At 42.9% G+C, this 16,495-nt stretch overlaps 1 protein-coding gene across 15 annotated transcripts in view; it reads right to left on the bottom strand.

Annotated features, from left to right (window-relative positions):
• Nucleotides 1-364: 364 nt before the first annotated feature.
• The window catches only part of KALRN (kalirin RhoGEF kinase), a 661,891-nt gene continuing 645,760 nt past the window's right edge, over nt 365-16,495 (bottom strand). For all 15 annotated transcript variants that reach the window (XM_059162890.1, XM_059162900.1, XM_059162892.1 and 12 more), the window contains 3 exons: nt 11,128-11,328; nt 8,102-8,240; nt 365-7,259 (listed from right to left, as the gene is read on the bottom strand). In XM_059162890.1, coding sequence (XP_059018873.1) covers nt 6,714-7,259; nt 8,102-8,240; nt 11,128-11,328 — 886 coding nt within the window. In that variant the 3' untranslated portion in view covers nt 365-6,713. The remainder of the gene's footprint in view (nt 7,260-8,101; nt 8,241-11,127; nt 11,329-16,495) is intronic.

Genomic DNA, 16,495 nt, shown 5'->3' with positions numbered 1-16,495 from the left:
CTGTATAGGCTGATCCAGACTCAGAGAGCACAAACCATGATGCATAAATTTGTCACATCTAGCTCAAATGGCCTTTTTTTTTTTTTTTTAAACAAAGTCAGCACCTGGAATAACAGAATGAACTTACTAACACACACCTGAGACTTAATTGACTTGGGAGGGCGTGGGAGATAAATGTCTTAGAGTACTTCTCCAGGCTACAAAATTGTTGCTTTCTTTCCAAAGTGCTGGGGGGGAAAGTGTTGTAATAATCATGTGCCCTTTTCAACTTGTCAAAGGCCTTCATATATTTGGGGAACAGAAAAAGATTACTCTTTCCTTTGAACAATGGTTTTAATTAGAAAAGAAAAAAGACCACCAGAAATAATATCTTTAGTATAGTATATTTATAGGAATGCATAACTTGTGAGATGTACATTTTGAAGTTTCATCCATAACTTATAACATATACTGTAGTAACAACAAGACAGCAGGTCATCACTTTACAACATTACACATGAGTGATTTTGACTTACAAATAAAATATTTACAACCTACCTTTACAAAACGACATTGTGTGCATACAAAATGAACTGCAGAAAATTTTAAAAATAATAAGACAACCAAAAACCCAGAAGATACACTTAAGGCAGACCAGCAAGACACTGAAATAATTAAGGCTGTGGAATTCTTCTGCACCTTGAAAATATAGAGCTATTTATCAATACTGTGGAGTGATTTTAAATCAATTGTTACAAGTCTGATGGAAGTATGTACTTATATGTATATGTGTAATGGTCCCTATGGGGAAACCTACCCACTTATGGATTAAGGCCCTTTATCTGAGGCCAGAGAAGCCCCCTCCAAACTCTCAAAAGACTTGGGGGGGGGTCACTCAAAACCAAGAGGTGCCAATGCAGTTTGCAAACAAGTAATTAATAATTCAAATATAAAGAGACTCCTGACCTTAGGTAAACAGCTTCAGCAATGGCCCCATTATGTCTCAGGCTTTGTTAATTTGGTTTTGTGGACTTCAAAGGACAGCAAACAATTCCCAGTTGAGTAAGCTCGAACTCCACCCATCAGCCCTAATGGTTTTGAATGGCCCTAAATGGTTTTCCAGTAGAAAAACTGACCAACCTGGGCTGTCTTCAACTGGATAGATTTCTGCATATGAGCAAGAACATATACATACATATTATACACTATGTACATGTACAGATGTACATATATCCATATTTTCCAACAGTTTGCACTTTGATCACTGCCGTTCTCTGACTAGGATCTCATTCTGACGGGTATGTTTAGTTTTTCAGTCTTCACATTTGTCCTAACTACTGGTGTTACCTTCCCCATAGAGCAGGCTGGAGTTTGGCAGAAACAGAAGTAAAAGCACCAGGGTCAAAAAAATCAGACACAGAGATGACAGATATGGCTTAAGTTAGTAAGAGAAGACGTATGTTTTGCTGACTTCAAATTCATAACCACAGTCTCTGAGATCATGGTAAAAGTCCCCATAATACTCCAGGATGTGGATTCATTTCTTGATAGAAGTCAGGCGTTGATGGAACTCTTCTTAATGCTCACTCTCCCTGGGCTAGCAAATTGGCTTGCTTAAGTTGGGACACCAGGAGTTTTATTTGCACTTTTCCCCCACCACTCTCCCTTTTTTCAACTATCCTCACCCTCTGAAATAACAGCTATCTGAAGAAACAGTTGCTCTTGATCATGTGAATAAAGCGAAACCCGATCGTATTTTAGAATCTCCCAGCAAACAGGCTGACAAGAAAACACAGTAGCCTATGAGTATTTCAGGCTTTCATGAGTATTAATTTCAAGAACGTCTCTTAAAGTTGAAAATTTGCCCTAGAGTAATTGCTTTTTCCTCTGCTATAACTTCTACAAACATGGAAAATGCAAAAATGTTTGTCTTTGAAAATATGGCCTATGATATTTCTGTGTTCTATTTCTATATGGATTTCTCACATGAATAATATTTCCTATTAAAACTGTCGAGTGCTATAGACAAATTTCAGCTCTTTTTAACCCTCTAGAAATAATGAAACAACTGAGAGCCTTACAGTTTTTAGAAAATAAATATTAACACAGTAGCTTTCCTTTTCTTAGTGGAGTATATATAAACCCTGTCTTTTCTAAATCCACCCCAGATTTAATTACTAATTTCCAAATGATCCCTAGACTTTAAATAGTAAATAGAAAAGCCATAATGCAAATAAATTCATTGGAAGCCCACATACTATGTTAGCCTAACCCAGACTCCACAGAGATGCTATATAGGAGAAAAAGGAGTAAAGCCCACATTCCTCAAAACTGAACAAGGAAGTGGTGAGTTGGCACTTTTGCCTTACTATAGAGACCCTCTAGGTCTGTAATATTTCCTCCTCTATCAAATTTGTGGGGCAAAGTTTTAGTTAATATGCAGAGATAACCACCACCTAATTTATAATGCCTTTGCTTCCTCATGTTCTCACAAGTTTAAATTTCCCTGCTCTTTAACATAGGCAAGCAAACAAGGAATGCCTAACTCTTGGGCATTAAATCATGGATAGCATGGGAAAGCAAATATGCTACCCCTGAAACATCTAATTATCCTAAAAAGAAAAAAAAATCCAAGGTTATCCCTCCAAAATTCAGCAGTTCAATTCATTTCTGCACCTGTGCATATAATTTGTCTCTTATAATGGATGCCAGTGAGATTCTGAAGAAATGAGTTGTGATATCAAACAGTAGTTTATTCTCATTTCTGCCCTTCCAGTGAGGAAAGTGGCTGTTCGAGTTCTTCTCCATCAATTTTTCCAGAGCATAAAGTTTGAGAAGAGAGCAGCAGTCGCTTTGCAGGGCGTTCTACTCTGGCTCTGCCATCAGAAATGCCAGAGAAAAGAGCTTATTCCTGTAGACCATCCGTTCTCCTAACCTTTGTCTGTCGACAAGCTTTCAAATGACTGAAATTACAGGCTAAGACCAAATAACATTTAGACAAAGAGCACCTGGTACTTCCAATTAAAATCAATTTACAGAATTTAATCTCGTGAGTTTGCAAATGGTATCTTAAAATATGAATATTGAAAACCCGGAATGTTCAAAGTTACTGTTAATAAGATTCTCAGCACTGGCAGTGTGTAGCACTTTAAGAAAATCAAAGTATTCTTTAGACATCCTAACTATGCTATTTTTGCAATATTCCTATGAGATTAAAGTCCCTCCTCCTCCCCCCCTTCCCATTTTAACAATGAGGACATTTGGGACAGAAAAAAAAAACAAAGACTTTCTGTCATAAAGGACGAATCAGGAAGAGCTGAGGTTGAAACTCAAGAATTCCTGGCCTCACCCTATATCCAGATGTTTTCATTTAAAAGATATTTTAACATAAAAAAATGCTGCAGTATCAGTCAATCTAAATACAATGAACTCTTTATCTCCCAACCTCCCCTCGGAAAGGCACTACTATTTATAAAGGCTTTGTGAACAACAAAGTGGTGAAGCCAGCTTTTCCTCTGCTCCCTCTACTCCCCCAAGAGTGTTTATGGCTGTGAGAGTCCAGAAGGACATCCTCCAACATTACAATTTTTTTTTCTTAAAAATTTTCCCAACATTCAGCTGTACGTGGATATAAATCTATTTCATTTGAAACAAATGTGAAAGACGCAGTGAATCATTACATCTTTAAAAAAATTATTATGAGTGGTCCCTGATCATTTCCCTCTCTCTGTATCCCACCCTGACAAAACAAAACAAACCCCAAAACTCGATGCAAAGAATATAAGCCAGGCAAGAAACTTCTGACTTTAACTGACATTGATTTTTCCCATTTCAGCTGGAAGTTCACACTAATTCCTAGTTAAGTTTTGATTTCAAGAACTATGACAATATGGCAGAAGTGGACCATTTTCTCTTCTCCCTGTCTCTCCACCACAAAGTCATAAATATCTGCCAAAACAGGTACAAGAAACTGGTTTCTAATCCTTCATCCCTCACTACGGTTACCCACACAGCAACCTCAAGTACAGTTCCCAGCCCCACTTTCAGGGATTCCTTTTTCTTTCCAACTGGCTGCGGAGCATTCTCAAAGCAGAACTGCTATCTGACTCCTGTTGGGGAAGAAGCAGGGGCTTTGGAGACAGGACACCTCTCTGTTAGTTTTCTACAGTGACCAAGCTATATAAAATACATGCCCTTTTTTCTTGGGGCGTCTGTTAAATTAATCTACTCTAATGATTGTACTTTGGCTCCAGTTAACAGAATCATACTACTTTGCATTTCTATGTCTCACCTCTCCCATCTCCTTACTTCCCCAACATGTGTACTAGGGGGGAGGGGAGATTCTGCACAACCCCACACCTGGGCTGTCCCAACTCTCATGGAGACGCTGATATAAAAGCTTTGGCTCTAACAATCTGTCAGCTGCTTCTCAAAACACGGTTTCGTGAACGTTCTCCTGTGTCCTCTGTGCACCACTGTCCGAGGCCCTAATCTTCTCCAGCAGAAACTCAGCCTATCTCTTCCATGGTCATAAAAACTCGAGAAGACTTAGCAGGGAGTTCTTTAGTCATTGCACACAGTGGACGAAACAGACCTTGACAAGCCACACTCCATGGGTGTTTGGAATCCTTAGCACCTGCCCTCTGTCCCGTGACCAGCCCTAGGGACCAGGCATTCTTCTTTTAGGCTAGAGCTCACAATGAAGACATTGTTTACTAAAAAAAAAAAATTTTTTTAGTAAATATGTTTTAAATTTTAAAATATCATATCAGATAGCATTTGTATATACATGTAGAGCTAAATGGAGATTAGGAGGGTTAGTCAGGGGCGGGCTCTGAGGGAGGGTGCCTTGGTGACCCAGGGCCATCCAAAACTAGGAACCAAATACAGATGAAATCAGTTTCCACGTATTTGGTTAATCCTAAAAATACGAAGTGCTACCTAGTCTTATTGCTTGTACTTCTTACTAATGGATTAATCTATAGTCTCGGATGGGATGAGGTGGAGGGTGGATGACGAAGGTGACTCTGAACCCGACGGAAAAGAAAGACAGGTACTTTTAATTTTACATTTCCACTGTGGGAATAAGGGTTTTTATATATTAAAGTTCAGGCTTAATGTCTACTATCCTTTTCATTTAGATAGATGTGTAATTCTATTTATCCCTCATAAACTCTCCACTTTCACAACTTTCTCAACCCTATTGTAGGAGAGAAGCAGCGCCATTAAACCTGATTTGAGGACAAACACTTGAGTTACGTTTTTAAAGTAATTTTGCATAATAGCAATTTTTCAAAACACATCCTAGAAAACAAAGCATGGATCATGGACCAACAGAAAAACAACAAAAAATTTTCCCCAGAAACCAAGAAAGAAAAACAACCATGAAATGCCCAGGCTGATTTTTTTGTTTGTTTGTTTTCCACCAGCGTGGGGGGGAAAGGGCAGTTCATAATCACCTTGTGTGGAGAAGACGCACCCGAAAGCAGCATTGGCCTCAAAGTGCAATTAGTCCTTTTGGTCCAGAGAAATATCAGCGGCTGTGTGGTGATAGGTACGGCAATCACAGTTAAAACTCAATGCTCTGTCTGAGTGATGTATCAGATTTTATTCCATGGCTTCAAAAAGGACTTGGGACCAGGCCTTTAAAGGCGTATATGGCTGCCTCCTTTTGGTAAGCACCCCTCAGCTTCCAGAAGGGGTTAGAAATAAAGCAAGCCAACTTTCTGAGGACTGCCTTCTACAGCTGTAGAAGAAGTCAGAAAGTGTTGTTAACGTTGTTCATAGGAACCATAGGAAAGTTTTCTATTTGCCCTTTTGTGTGAACCTGTTTTATTCATTACCTAGTTCAAACCGAGTGTAGACATAAAAATAGCCCCACAACTCTTAACTGTATTTGGACTTATTTCCTGGCAGGCTTTCCTGCCAGATAAACTCTGAGCTGCCAGTGAATTTGGGGGTAGCGTTTCATATACAGAACCTATGTTAATCAGATACTTGTGATTGAGAGAAAAAGCTTTTCATTCACAGATTGCAAAAGGGTAACATTGCTTTCTCTTAATGCATGGGTTCTGGTAAGAGATTTCTATACAAGATTTATAAAATGCTCTAAAAAACTTGTCATCTTATTGTGCTTAGTCAAAACAATGTAATGCTTCGATAAATAAAGGACTGTCTTAATCGGAGTGCTCAAAGTTACTTAGGATTGATGTCATATATACCTCTATATTATAAAACTCTGAAACCCGAATAGGATCTATTTTACTGTATATGTGAATCCTATTAAGAAACTATATCGAAGTAATCTAAACCAGAAGAGTGGACATACGTGACATCTCTGTTAAATAGAACTTTCTTGCTTCCAATTTCAGCAGGGTTAGAAATCTTTTACGCTCGCTACTTCGAGCTGCAGCTTTGCCCAGTTCACCGCCCACTGTGGAACTCACTGTTAAAATTTCATAACGGCTCCTATTCTTGGTATCCTTGCCCCCTCTCTTTAACACTCTGGGTGACTCTTCGCATCTTTGTCTTCTAAATGGCCTTCTGGAAAGCCCTTGGGTTGAGGGTAATCTTGCCGCTGCCCAGAACCTGAATAGCCACGGACAAGGTTGAAGAGGTCCATCTCTCAAGCCAGAGAACTGCGTGGAGCGAACGAACAGAACTATTTACAGACATTCAGTCTTGCTTTGGTTCACACTACACTTCCACGTGGAACCCCAAGGGCGAGGAGACGGCTACGTCCCTTGGTTGACCCGGTTGACGATGTAGCTCTTGACGTTGGGCACAGGCCGCACGTCGTTCTGATGCTTGCGGCGCTCTATGAAGCATGCCAGGCGAGAGGTGTCCAGGGGGATCTTGGAGTAGCTGCCGTTATGGGGCTGCAGCCAGGGGTGCTGCAGGCACGTGGCTGCTGTGGGCCTCCTGCGAAAGTCTTCCTGCAGGATCACGTTGATGAAGTCTCTGGCAGCATTGCTCACGCCGCAGAAGTATTCGTGCGGGAAGCTGAAGTCCACTCTGCACACGTTGATACAGGTCTCCTCTTTGCTCTCGTCCAAGAAGGGGGACACCCCACTCAGCATGACGTATGTCAGAACCCCGATGCTCCAGATGTCTGTGCCCAGGGAGACGGGGATGCCTTGGATCACTTCTGGAGCGGCAAACTCGGGGTTCCCCAGTAGGTGGTGGATGTGGAAGTGACCCGAGATCTGGACGGCGTCCTCCAGGTCAATGAGCTTCACCCGAGGCACTGGGATGCGTAGGTCAATGAGCAGGTTTTCGGGCTGAGGAGACCCAGGTGGAAGGGAGAAAAGAAGGCAAGTTGAGCTCTCTGTCTCGTCTACCAGTAGGACTCAGGTGGTTCAGACATGGTTCTGCTAGTCTTTGGGAAAGCCTATAGAGCACGAGAAATTGCCTATGCAAAGTGCCTGGTGGCCTTCAAATGAGATTAAATTCTGAGTTGGGGTAGTGTTGCAGAGAAGCTGTCTGACATTAAAAAATCATGTCTTCTCAACTATCCCTTACTTCTGCACTGACTCAAAAAAAAAAAAAAAAAAAAAGAGTGGGCTATTCATTTTGGAAAACAGGGGCTTCTCTTGGGCACCATAAAAAACTAACATTTGGGATGCCTGGGTGGCTCAGTCGGTTAAGCGGCTGCCTTCGGCTCAGGTCATGATCTCAGGGTCCTAGGATTGAGTCCTGTGTTAGGCTCCCTGTTCAGTGAGGAGCCTGCTTCTCTTTCTGCCTCTGCCTGGTACTCTGCCTGCTTGTACTCTCTCTGACAAATAAAGAAATCAAATCTTAAAAAAGAAATCAAGACTTACTTAATTTAAAAAACAAAAACAAAAACAAAAACCTGACATCTATTGGCTTCCTTCTAAAATGTTAGATGAGGTGGGAAGATCTTCCCGACCTTCCCTCACCCCAGATGTCATGGTGACTCTTGGTGTGTTCTCATTAATTCTCGAAGAACACACTGGAATTATGGGATGACCTAGTTCCTGTCTTAAAATTTGTCAGGATTCTAAGCTAAGTACTAAAATGAATCAGAATGGACCTCCCCAAGGGTGATGACTGACAGGCTGGACTTGGCCACTTCCATGCAAGTGCAGCTCTTGCTTATTACCTTTATGTCCAAATGGGCCACCCTGCAGTTGTGGAGGTACTGAAGAGCTTCCATGATGTCCCGGATGTAGAAAGCGACTTTCTCTTCCATCAGTTCATCGTGATTCATAAGGTAGTCTAAGAGCCGGCCATCATCCATCCTGAAATCAGGGAGGAATCGGCCAAGGAAATATGTTTGTAAAGAAATGGAAAAATAACACATACGATTGGTCAGAGCTCCAGAATCTCTCCTGCTCCTGCTTATAGATGAAGATCAATGTTCCCACACATGTGTATTTTAGTTAGAACCCAAAATTAATGTTCAGAACTAAAATTAACAAGCTAATTTAAAAGTTACCATGTGATGTGCTCCACAGAAGAAACATGGGTAACCTTAAGACACATTCTACGTTGTTAAAGTTAAAAACCGATCACCAGGAAATCTTAAAGATTAATCTCTTAATCTTTAAGAGATTAGTTGGCGAAACACAGAAAGTCTTTGGAGGGAGAGAGAGAGGAGAGTGTGCTCTCTCTCAATATTCAGTTAACTGGAACCTGGTGGCTCTACACCTGCAAATATGTTTTGCAAATTGCTTTTATTTGTCAGTTTTTAGCTGGGGAAAATGAAAAGTGGGCAAAGTTTGTCCTCGGCATTCTTGACCCTTTTGGGGATCCTTTGCCTTGTGAGCAATTTTCTAATCTTAAAAACCATGAGTGAGAACACGGTAGGGGGAGCCAGCCAGATCCAGATTTGAATCCTTCTTCTGCCCGCTACAGGCTGGGGGTTTGGGACAAGTCGCTTAAACCCTGTGTTGGTTTCTTCATCTTTAAACTGGGAGTAACAGCAAGAAGACTGACTTCACCCTGAGGGCTGTGTAAGAGTCAAGTGGTACACGTAATCAGTAGCAGCCTGAGTGCTCAGTAGTGTTTTTAGGTCCTCTGTACCCTCTTGAGCATCTGGAGTGACCAAATGTCAGACTGCTAGTCCAATGTGCACTGAGCTGTCAAAGGTACATCCCTGGGGAAGGCTTGAGCCAGAGGCAGAAACCACCTCTGAGCACAGCTGATCTCCCCCCACCCCAGCCAGGGTTTCCATTCTCTTCTCTAGTGTGTTCCTTCCCCATGATGTCTTCTCCTGCTTTCCTTGATAGGAGCAAAGCCTAGGACCTGGCAGGGGGTGAGGCGGGAGGGATGAGCATAGAGTGGAGGGGGCCTGGGTTTGTGAGATGCTCCCCCCGTGTTTCTTGCTGCGCTGCTCGGAGACCCACAAGCCCTTGCACCAAGTTCACCCTCCGAGCTTTTGGGAAATGCAGATGCCCGGGCCCCACCCTAGCCTAGGCCGTCAGAACCTCTGTTGCCTAGCAGAGAAAAGCTCTACCAGGGACTTGGATGGCCACCAAAGGGAGGACCTCTGGTCACAGCATAAGCAAGATTTAGCACAGGGTTTACCTTGGGCACTGTCTATCCACTAACCTTTCCTGAATTTCCAGTCCAACAAACACCTTCCTATGTTCTCACAGCAACCCTCTCCAAAACATGTTTCTTTCTCAGCATTTACCATGTTCAGTTGAAATCATCACTTAGGGATCGGTCCTCCTCATCAGGTTTGGAACTCTTCAAGGGCAAGAACCGCCCCTTTTTACCTTTGTTCCTTCCATCCTGGTCTAGGTCCTCTCAGCAGCAGGCACACAGGGTGTGCTCAGTAAACGTTTGCTAAACTCACTCAATCCACTATTCACCTCATTTAATCTCTGTAATGTCTCTGAGAAGTGGAAATAATTCTTCAGACTTCACAGATGAGACCCCAGGCCCAGGAATCTAAAGACCCTGCCCCCAAATCCCAGAGCTGGGATGAGCGCTCACGCTCTTCATTCCAAGCATGGCTTCCTTCCATTGCACTGACGCAGCCTGGTAATCAGGCATCAACCTTCCCCTGGAATGATGCAAGATGGCAAAACTGAAGGGGCTAAGGTTCTGGGTCCGCCATGTTGTCTTGATATACAAGTGATAATACTTGTATAAGCACTTGATATTAGGTTCTGGAAGGCTCTCTGTAAGGGTCTTCGTTAAATCCAAAGTGACAATTGATCTACTACTACACAGCTATATAATGTATCACAAAAGAAGTACAAATATTGATACAGTTGGTTCTATCTTCTCTTGTTTCTTTTCAATGAATTAAAAAATGTAGCCAAAGATGTTTGTTTTTTGGCTGTCTTTTTTCCAACATAAATAAATTTATAGGGAACTGCCTCAAAGGCCCTCATCCATAAACATTTAGACAAACAAGCACACAGGAGTCACAGTAAAATGACAGCTGGAAAGCAGCACATGGAGGCGCTTCTCTTCTGGACAGAGGCTCCTGGGGAGACATGTGTGGCACCGGTCTTGGGGCAGGGCCATCAGCATGCATCTGATGACGTCTCTATGAGGGCTCCGTCCTCCTGAGAGGACTATGTTCTCTTTAGCCTCTGTTAGATCTTTGTGAACCACAGGACATGATCTCTGTTCTTAGCCTGGGGTAGTAGTGGGGCAGAATGTGCTTTATTGGATGTGTTCTAGGGCCAAGTATGCAGATGCCTGAGTTCGTAGAAAATCTGGAATGAGTGGAATATTTTGAAAGTCAAGGTTCCACTTTAAAAGGAATTTCTTGGGTGGGAGATCATGGCTGCCACGTCAGTGGGTTGATGCACAAACCCCCTTTCAGTTCAGCCCCACCCCTGTCAACAAGCCTAGGATCCATACAGTCTTCCTAAACCCCTGTCCAGCCCAAGAGTCCATAGTAGAAAGAACATGAGAATCTAAGGGAGGGAGATACACGGGTTCAAGTCCCAGCTTCTCCATTTTCTAGTGGTAAGGACCTTCTTTACCCTTGATTTTTCTAATCTGCAAAGGGGAACCACCTTCTTATAAAACAGACGGGAGATTGCACATGACACACAACACTCCGTACATAGTGAGACATTGTATAGAATGTAACCGCTGTGGGGGGGTAGGGGGACGGGAAGGAGCCCAGACACTGGAGACGACCGAGACACCTGTACTTACAGCTCCAGAATCAGGATGTAGGACGTGGGGGACTCATAGGTGTCATGGAGAGTGATGTACTGGGGGTGTTGCAGGTGCTGAAGCAGGGCAGCCTCGTGGGCAGCCTGCTCTTTTTTCTTCATTTTTTTGCTAACGAATTTCACCGCGACGTCCTTCCGCGTAGCTTTGTGAATACACTTCTTCACTATGGAGAAACGGCCCCTGGAGAGCGGAAGGCAGAAAGCATTTTGCGAAGCTTCCTCCATCTACCAGGTATTATTTTATTTAAGGATCTGTAACGTTTTCTCTGAAGTGGTTAGACAGTTACACTTATTAGGAATCCTACTTTCCTATTTTGAAATAATCATAGGATCTCTCAAGAAAAGCCGTGTTTCCTGCCTTAGCAAGTCAGGAATCTCTGAGATGCAAAAAACTCTTATCAATTTTAGTCAACAGATTTCTCTCTCACTTTGAAATATCAACCACAGGTTCAGTTTTCTAAGCGCAGTATATTTTTGTAAAATACAACAGTAATAATAATGCGCAAGAAGGAGGAATTCTACTCTATAATCATTTCAAAAACATTTCTTAAAGAGGCAATTTTTTCAGGTGCCTGGGTGGCTCAGTGGGTTAAGCCGCTGCCTTCAGCTCAGGTCATGATCTCAGGGTCCTGGGATCGAGTCCCACATCAGGCTCTCTGCTCAGCAGGGAGCCTGCTTCCCTCTTTCTCTCTGCTGCCTCTCTACCTACTTGTGATCTCTCTCTGTCAAATAAATACATAAGATCTTAAAAAAAAAAAAAGAGGCAATTTTTTCCTTTTATATTTTTTATCTTGGTATGACAGAAACTTTGTAATATACACAAAAGTAGAGAGAATAGTGTAATAGATCTGTGCAGCCAGCAGCCAGCTTCAGTCATTATCAGCATTTTGCCAACCTTATTCCATCTCTTTCTTTCCTACCTCTTGCCTTTTTTTCCCGTGGTATTTTTAGCAAAATCCAGATACCATGTTATTTCACTCATAAATACTTCAGTCGTTTCTAACTGACAAGGACATTGAAAAATGTATAACCAGCATGCCAGCTTCACATCTGACAAAATTAGCCACACCTAGAACAGAATGGTTCCCAGACTCAGCTGTAGCTCAGTAGGAGGTAGTAAGAGTGAAGTAGAAGAGGGAACTGGTCAGCAATGGGAAAGGGAGTCAAAGAGGTGACTAGCAGTGCCCATCCCAGGTCCGTCCCTGAGATACTGTAACCTATGAGTAGAGGAGTCAACCATCCAAAGAACAGTCCATTCCTCTAGCAGAAATGGAGGCAGCCAACACCAGAACCACCACAAAGATGGTCCAACTGACCCCTTGACCTGGCCCTGTGCTCACCAAGTGACTTTCAGACAATAATAGATAATGTCTCCTCAGTATAGGTTTTCTCAAAAGAAGAGAATATGCTGGGGCACCTCGGTGACTCAGTTGGGTAAGTGTCTGCCTTTGGCTCAGGTCATGATCCCAGGGTCCTGGGATGGAGCCCTACTCAGCGGGGAGCCTGCTTTTTCCTCTCTCTCTGCCCCTCCCCCTGCTCATACTCTCTCTGTGTGTGTGTGTGTGTGTGTCAAATAAATAGATAATAACAATAAAAAATCTTTAAGAAGAGAATGTGTTAATTAATAAAACAAGTATTTGACAAATACTAATTGAATGCCTATTATGTAGCAGTCATCATTCTTTTTGCATAGGAAGCAAATATTTGGTTGAACTGATATTTCCATTCTATATCATAAATTAATAAATTGCCATCTCTCTCTCTTTTTTAAAGTAATCTCTGTGCATAATGTGGGGCTTAGACTCATGATCCTGAGATCAAGAGTTGCATGCTCCACAGACTGGACCCAGGCACCCCTTCATTATGTTTGTCTGTCCTTCCTTCCTTCCTTTTTAAAAGATTCTATTTATTTGAGAGAGAGAGAGAGAGAGAGAGAGAGAGAAGACAAGCAGGGGAAACAGGAGAGGGATAAGCAGGCTCCCAATACAGGGCTTGATCCTGGATCATGACCTGAGGGAAGGCAGACACTTAACCCACTGAGCTGCCCAGGTGCCCCTATACCTTAATTTTTTTTCTTTAAATTGTGCTTTTCCAAGTTATGCATCCCCATGATTTAAAAAGTCAATTAGCTTTAAGGTTTTTTATTAAAACTAATAGTATCCCATCTTTCTACCCCACAACCCCATTTTCCTTACCTGAGAGGCAGTTTAACCAATCAGGTAATTATATTTTAGCTTATTACTGGGGTAGTCTGTGTTTGTGTGGCTACTTCTTGGTGTTTCGGTTTTCATTATAATCTATAGACACCTACTCCAGAAAGGGAGATGTAAGCCTCTCTCCCCTCTCTGTCTCTACCACATGACCATTTTCCCCATCCCCCATCCCTCCACGGAATGATATTTTAATCAATATTCAGTGTTTCCATTATTGCAACTAGGTCAGGGCTAGTCAAATTTGCAGCGCCAGTAAACTATGAACATTTTCCTTTTTGTGACAGAATTCAGGCCTCATTTCTGACAAAGACGGCCCCTTATGAGAACCATTCAAAGATTAGTCCGGGACTAATAAGTCACTGCAGGGTGACTGAGTGCTGGTTTATGGCATAGTTCGGCTCTCAGGCCTTGCTATGCTTCTGTGGCTGTGTTCTATCCATGCGTAGCTTGAAAGGAGCCCAGGATCTGTCCTGTTCCGGCACAGAATTAGGGGGATCTCGTTCCTTAGCTCTCTTCTCACTGAGATTTCCCACACATTCTTTGGCTCCCATGGGCCCGTTTTAATAGATGGGATTCCTTCAGAGTTTTAGTTTCTTGCTTGGGTTAAAGCAATGAGAGAAGGAAAGGAGGGAGGGAAAGGCATTTTCCTGTCTCTTCAGCTCAAAGAGAGTCCCCTTTCCTGTCTTTTGGCCAGAAAGATGAGTTTCCTTTGGAGCTGTCCCCTGTACATGTTGCCCAGTTCCCTGGTTTGGGCTAAAGCCCAACAAACAAGCCAGAGAACTCACTGCCACTGTCCCTGACTTTCCTCAAATTTTCACTTGTCTCCCCGTTCTCTGTGTTCTTTGCTTTTCAGAATCCTGAGGTAGTTGCCTTTTTTGTATTTTCTCCAGGGATTCTGGTTGTCATCAGTAGGAGAGATAGGCCACAGTGGGCTGACTCTCTCTTGGTGGGCACTGGAAGTTAGCTCATTCTAAAAGTTGGGGACTAAATGGTGTTTGGAAGCTCTGAGTGTTGGGAGCGGAGCCTGTCAATTCGATCTTCACTATAGCGTGATCTGAGTGGACTGTTTAGTAGGGAAAGCTCCAAAGTCATTATCTTTAAGTCTTTCTTCTTGGGCTGATCGGAATTCCCGGAGAAAGAGCCTTGTACCTCCTGCCTAGATGGTGAAGCCACGATTGTCCACTTTTGAAGGCTGGGTGGTTGAGAAAGCTGGGGTCCTGAGTATCCAGCGTGGCTACAGTGTCCAAGGGGCCTGTCTGCTGGAAGGTTCTGCTGCCCACAAGTATGCCATTGTCCCAGAGAAGCGAGGCATTCTGTTTTACCCTGTCTAGAGAATGGACCCCAGCCTTTTCCTGCATGGAGATGGATGATCCTACAGCTGCCTCTGCTGGGGAGGAGAGTTGAAGCGACAAGCTCTCACACAGTTTCAGCCACTCCTTCCCATGTCAGCATCCTTTTTACACCGGTTTACAGAGCTACTTGATGCAGCCAGTTCCCCAGGCTTCGTGGGATTCTGCTGCAAAAGTTGCACTGGCTCTCACTTGACCCCACAACTGATTTGGACTGAGTTCCTCAGGTCTCCTCGGTCATTTGTCACTCTTTCACTTGTTTTCTGCTTCGAATGTGTTTCTAGAGTATCTCTTTTCCTGATTGGAAAAATTCCTTTAGTGGAGATTCAGTGAAGTCTCCTTACATGCCTGATTGGAAAAATTCCTTTAGTGGAGATTCAGTGAAGTCTTACATGCCTGATTGGAAAAATTCCTTTAGTGGAGATTCAGTGAAGTCTCAGGACAGTGTGAAAACTGATAGCTGGGTTCAACCTTCCATCCTTGCCTGGAGGCCTGGCCCTGCTATCTCTTTGGATCCTGTACAGGTCACCAGTCCTCATTGCCAGGGGACAACTCTCTGGCTTCTTCACATTGGTGATGTGCCTGTCTAGTTTATTTCCGGCTAAGCTTGCCATGCTCAAGTGCTCTTTCCTTCTGTAGATAGACTTTAGGAGTGATGGTATTTCTTTATGCACCATAGTTTTTAAACTACTTAATTACCAGAGAGCTATTTTTAACAAGATAGTCATATAGGCCTAGAAGTCTAGGTTTAAGTTCAGTGGAGAAAGCTGACTCACATTTATGGCCTGCAGATACCTGTGGTATGTCTCACATCAGTATCTACATGTTTTGTTTCCCTTCTGTTTATATGCAGCATTTCTAAAAAAAAAGACTTTATTTATTTATTTGACAGAGAGAGATCACAAGTAGGCAGAGAGGCAGGCAGAGAGAGGGGGGAAACAGGCTCCCTGCTGAGCAGAGAGCCCAACACAGGGCTTGATCCCAGGACCCTGAGATCATGACCTGAGTCGAAGGCAGAGGCTTAACCCACTGAGCCACCCAGGTGCCCTCATGCAGCATTTTTTTTAAAGGAGCTCTTGAAAATAGGAGGACTATACTTGGAGGAGAGGAAAAGCTTCAGATGGCTGGGGATGAGATTTGAAAAACAAAAACAAAAACATCATTGCCCTGAACAGATCAGAAACTTGAGCTCCCCTTTGGGAAATACTAAAACATCCATCTCTTCTAGGTAAAACATGCCTTCGCCTCTGGTTCTCAACAGCAAATGCATGTCTGGGGAAGAAAATCACTGGAGCATCTGATCGATACAACTAGTTTTCCTTTAGAACCAGGATTGGAGTCGATTCCTTACTGGAGTCATGTGGAACTTCACAAAACTTGAATATAATGGAGCCGACTAGATTTCAATGGCTAGAGCTTATTTTTGACAAAAACTGCTGCGGTGAGAAATCACATATGCTAGTAAAACAAACACAGGCTTAAGAATTGGGTAGGCCAGGGTTGGAATCCTGATTGTTCTCCACTTAGTGGTTGTAAGACCTTGAAAAAGTTACTTAACTCCCCAAGCCTGGGTTCTACTCACAATGTGGCAAGGATTACACTAAATGTCCCTCATATAATATCTTCATAGGATCTGCAACATGATGTAAGCATCATCCAACACCATATAAATTTCCACTGGTCTTTTTCTCCCTCTGGCCACACAAAGAAGAGTGAAAGGAGAGCGCAAGTTGGTTTTTGATGGAGGGGATTACAGTGAAAGGTAGTGAATGACATTGTGATTCCT

This window comes from Mustela lutreola, chromosome 2 (genome assembly GCF_030435805.1).
Source record: "Mustela lutreola isolate mMusLut2 chromosome 2, mMusLut2.pri, whole genome shotgun sequence".
Taxonomy (NCBI): Eukaryota; Metazoa; Chordata; class Mammalia; order Carnivora; family Mustelidae; genus Mustela; species Mustela lutreola.
Note: the sequence above shows the minus strand (reverse complement) of the source record. Positions and strands in the feature narration are given on the sequence as shown.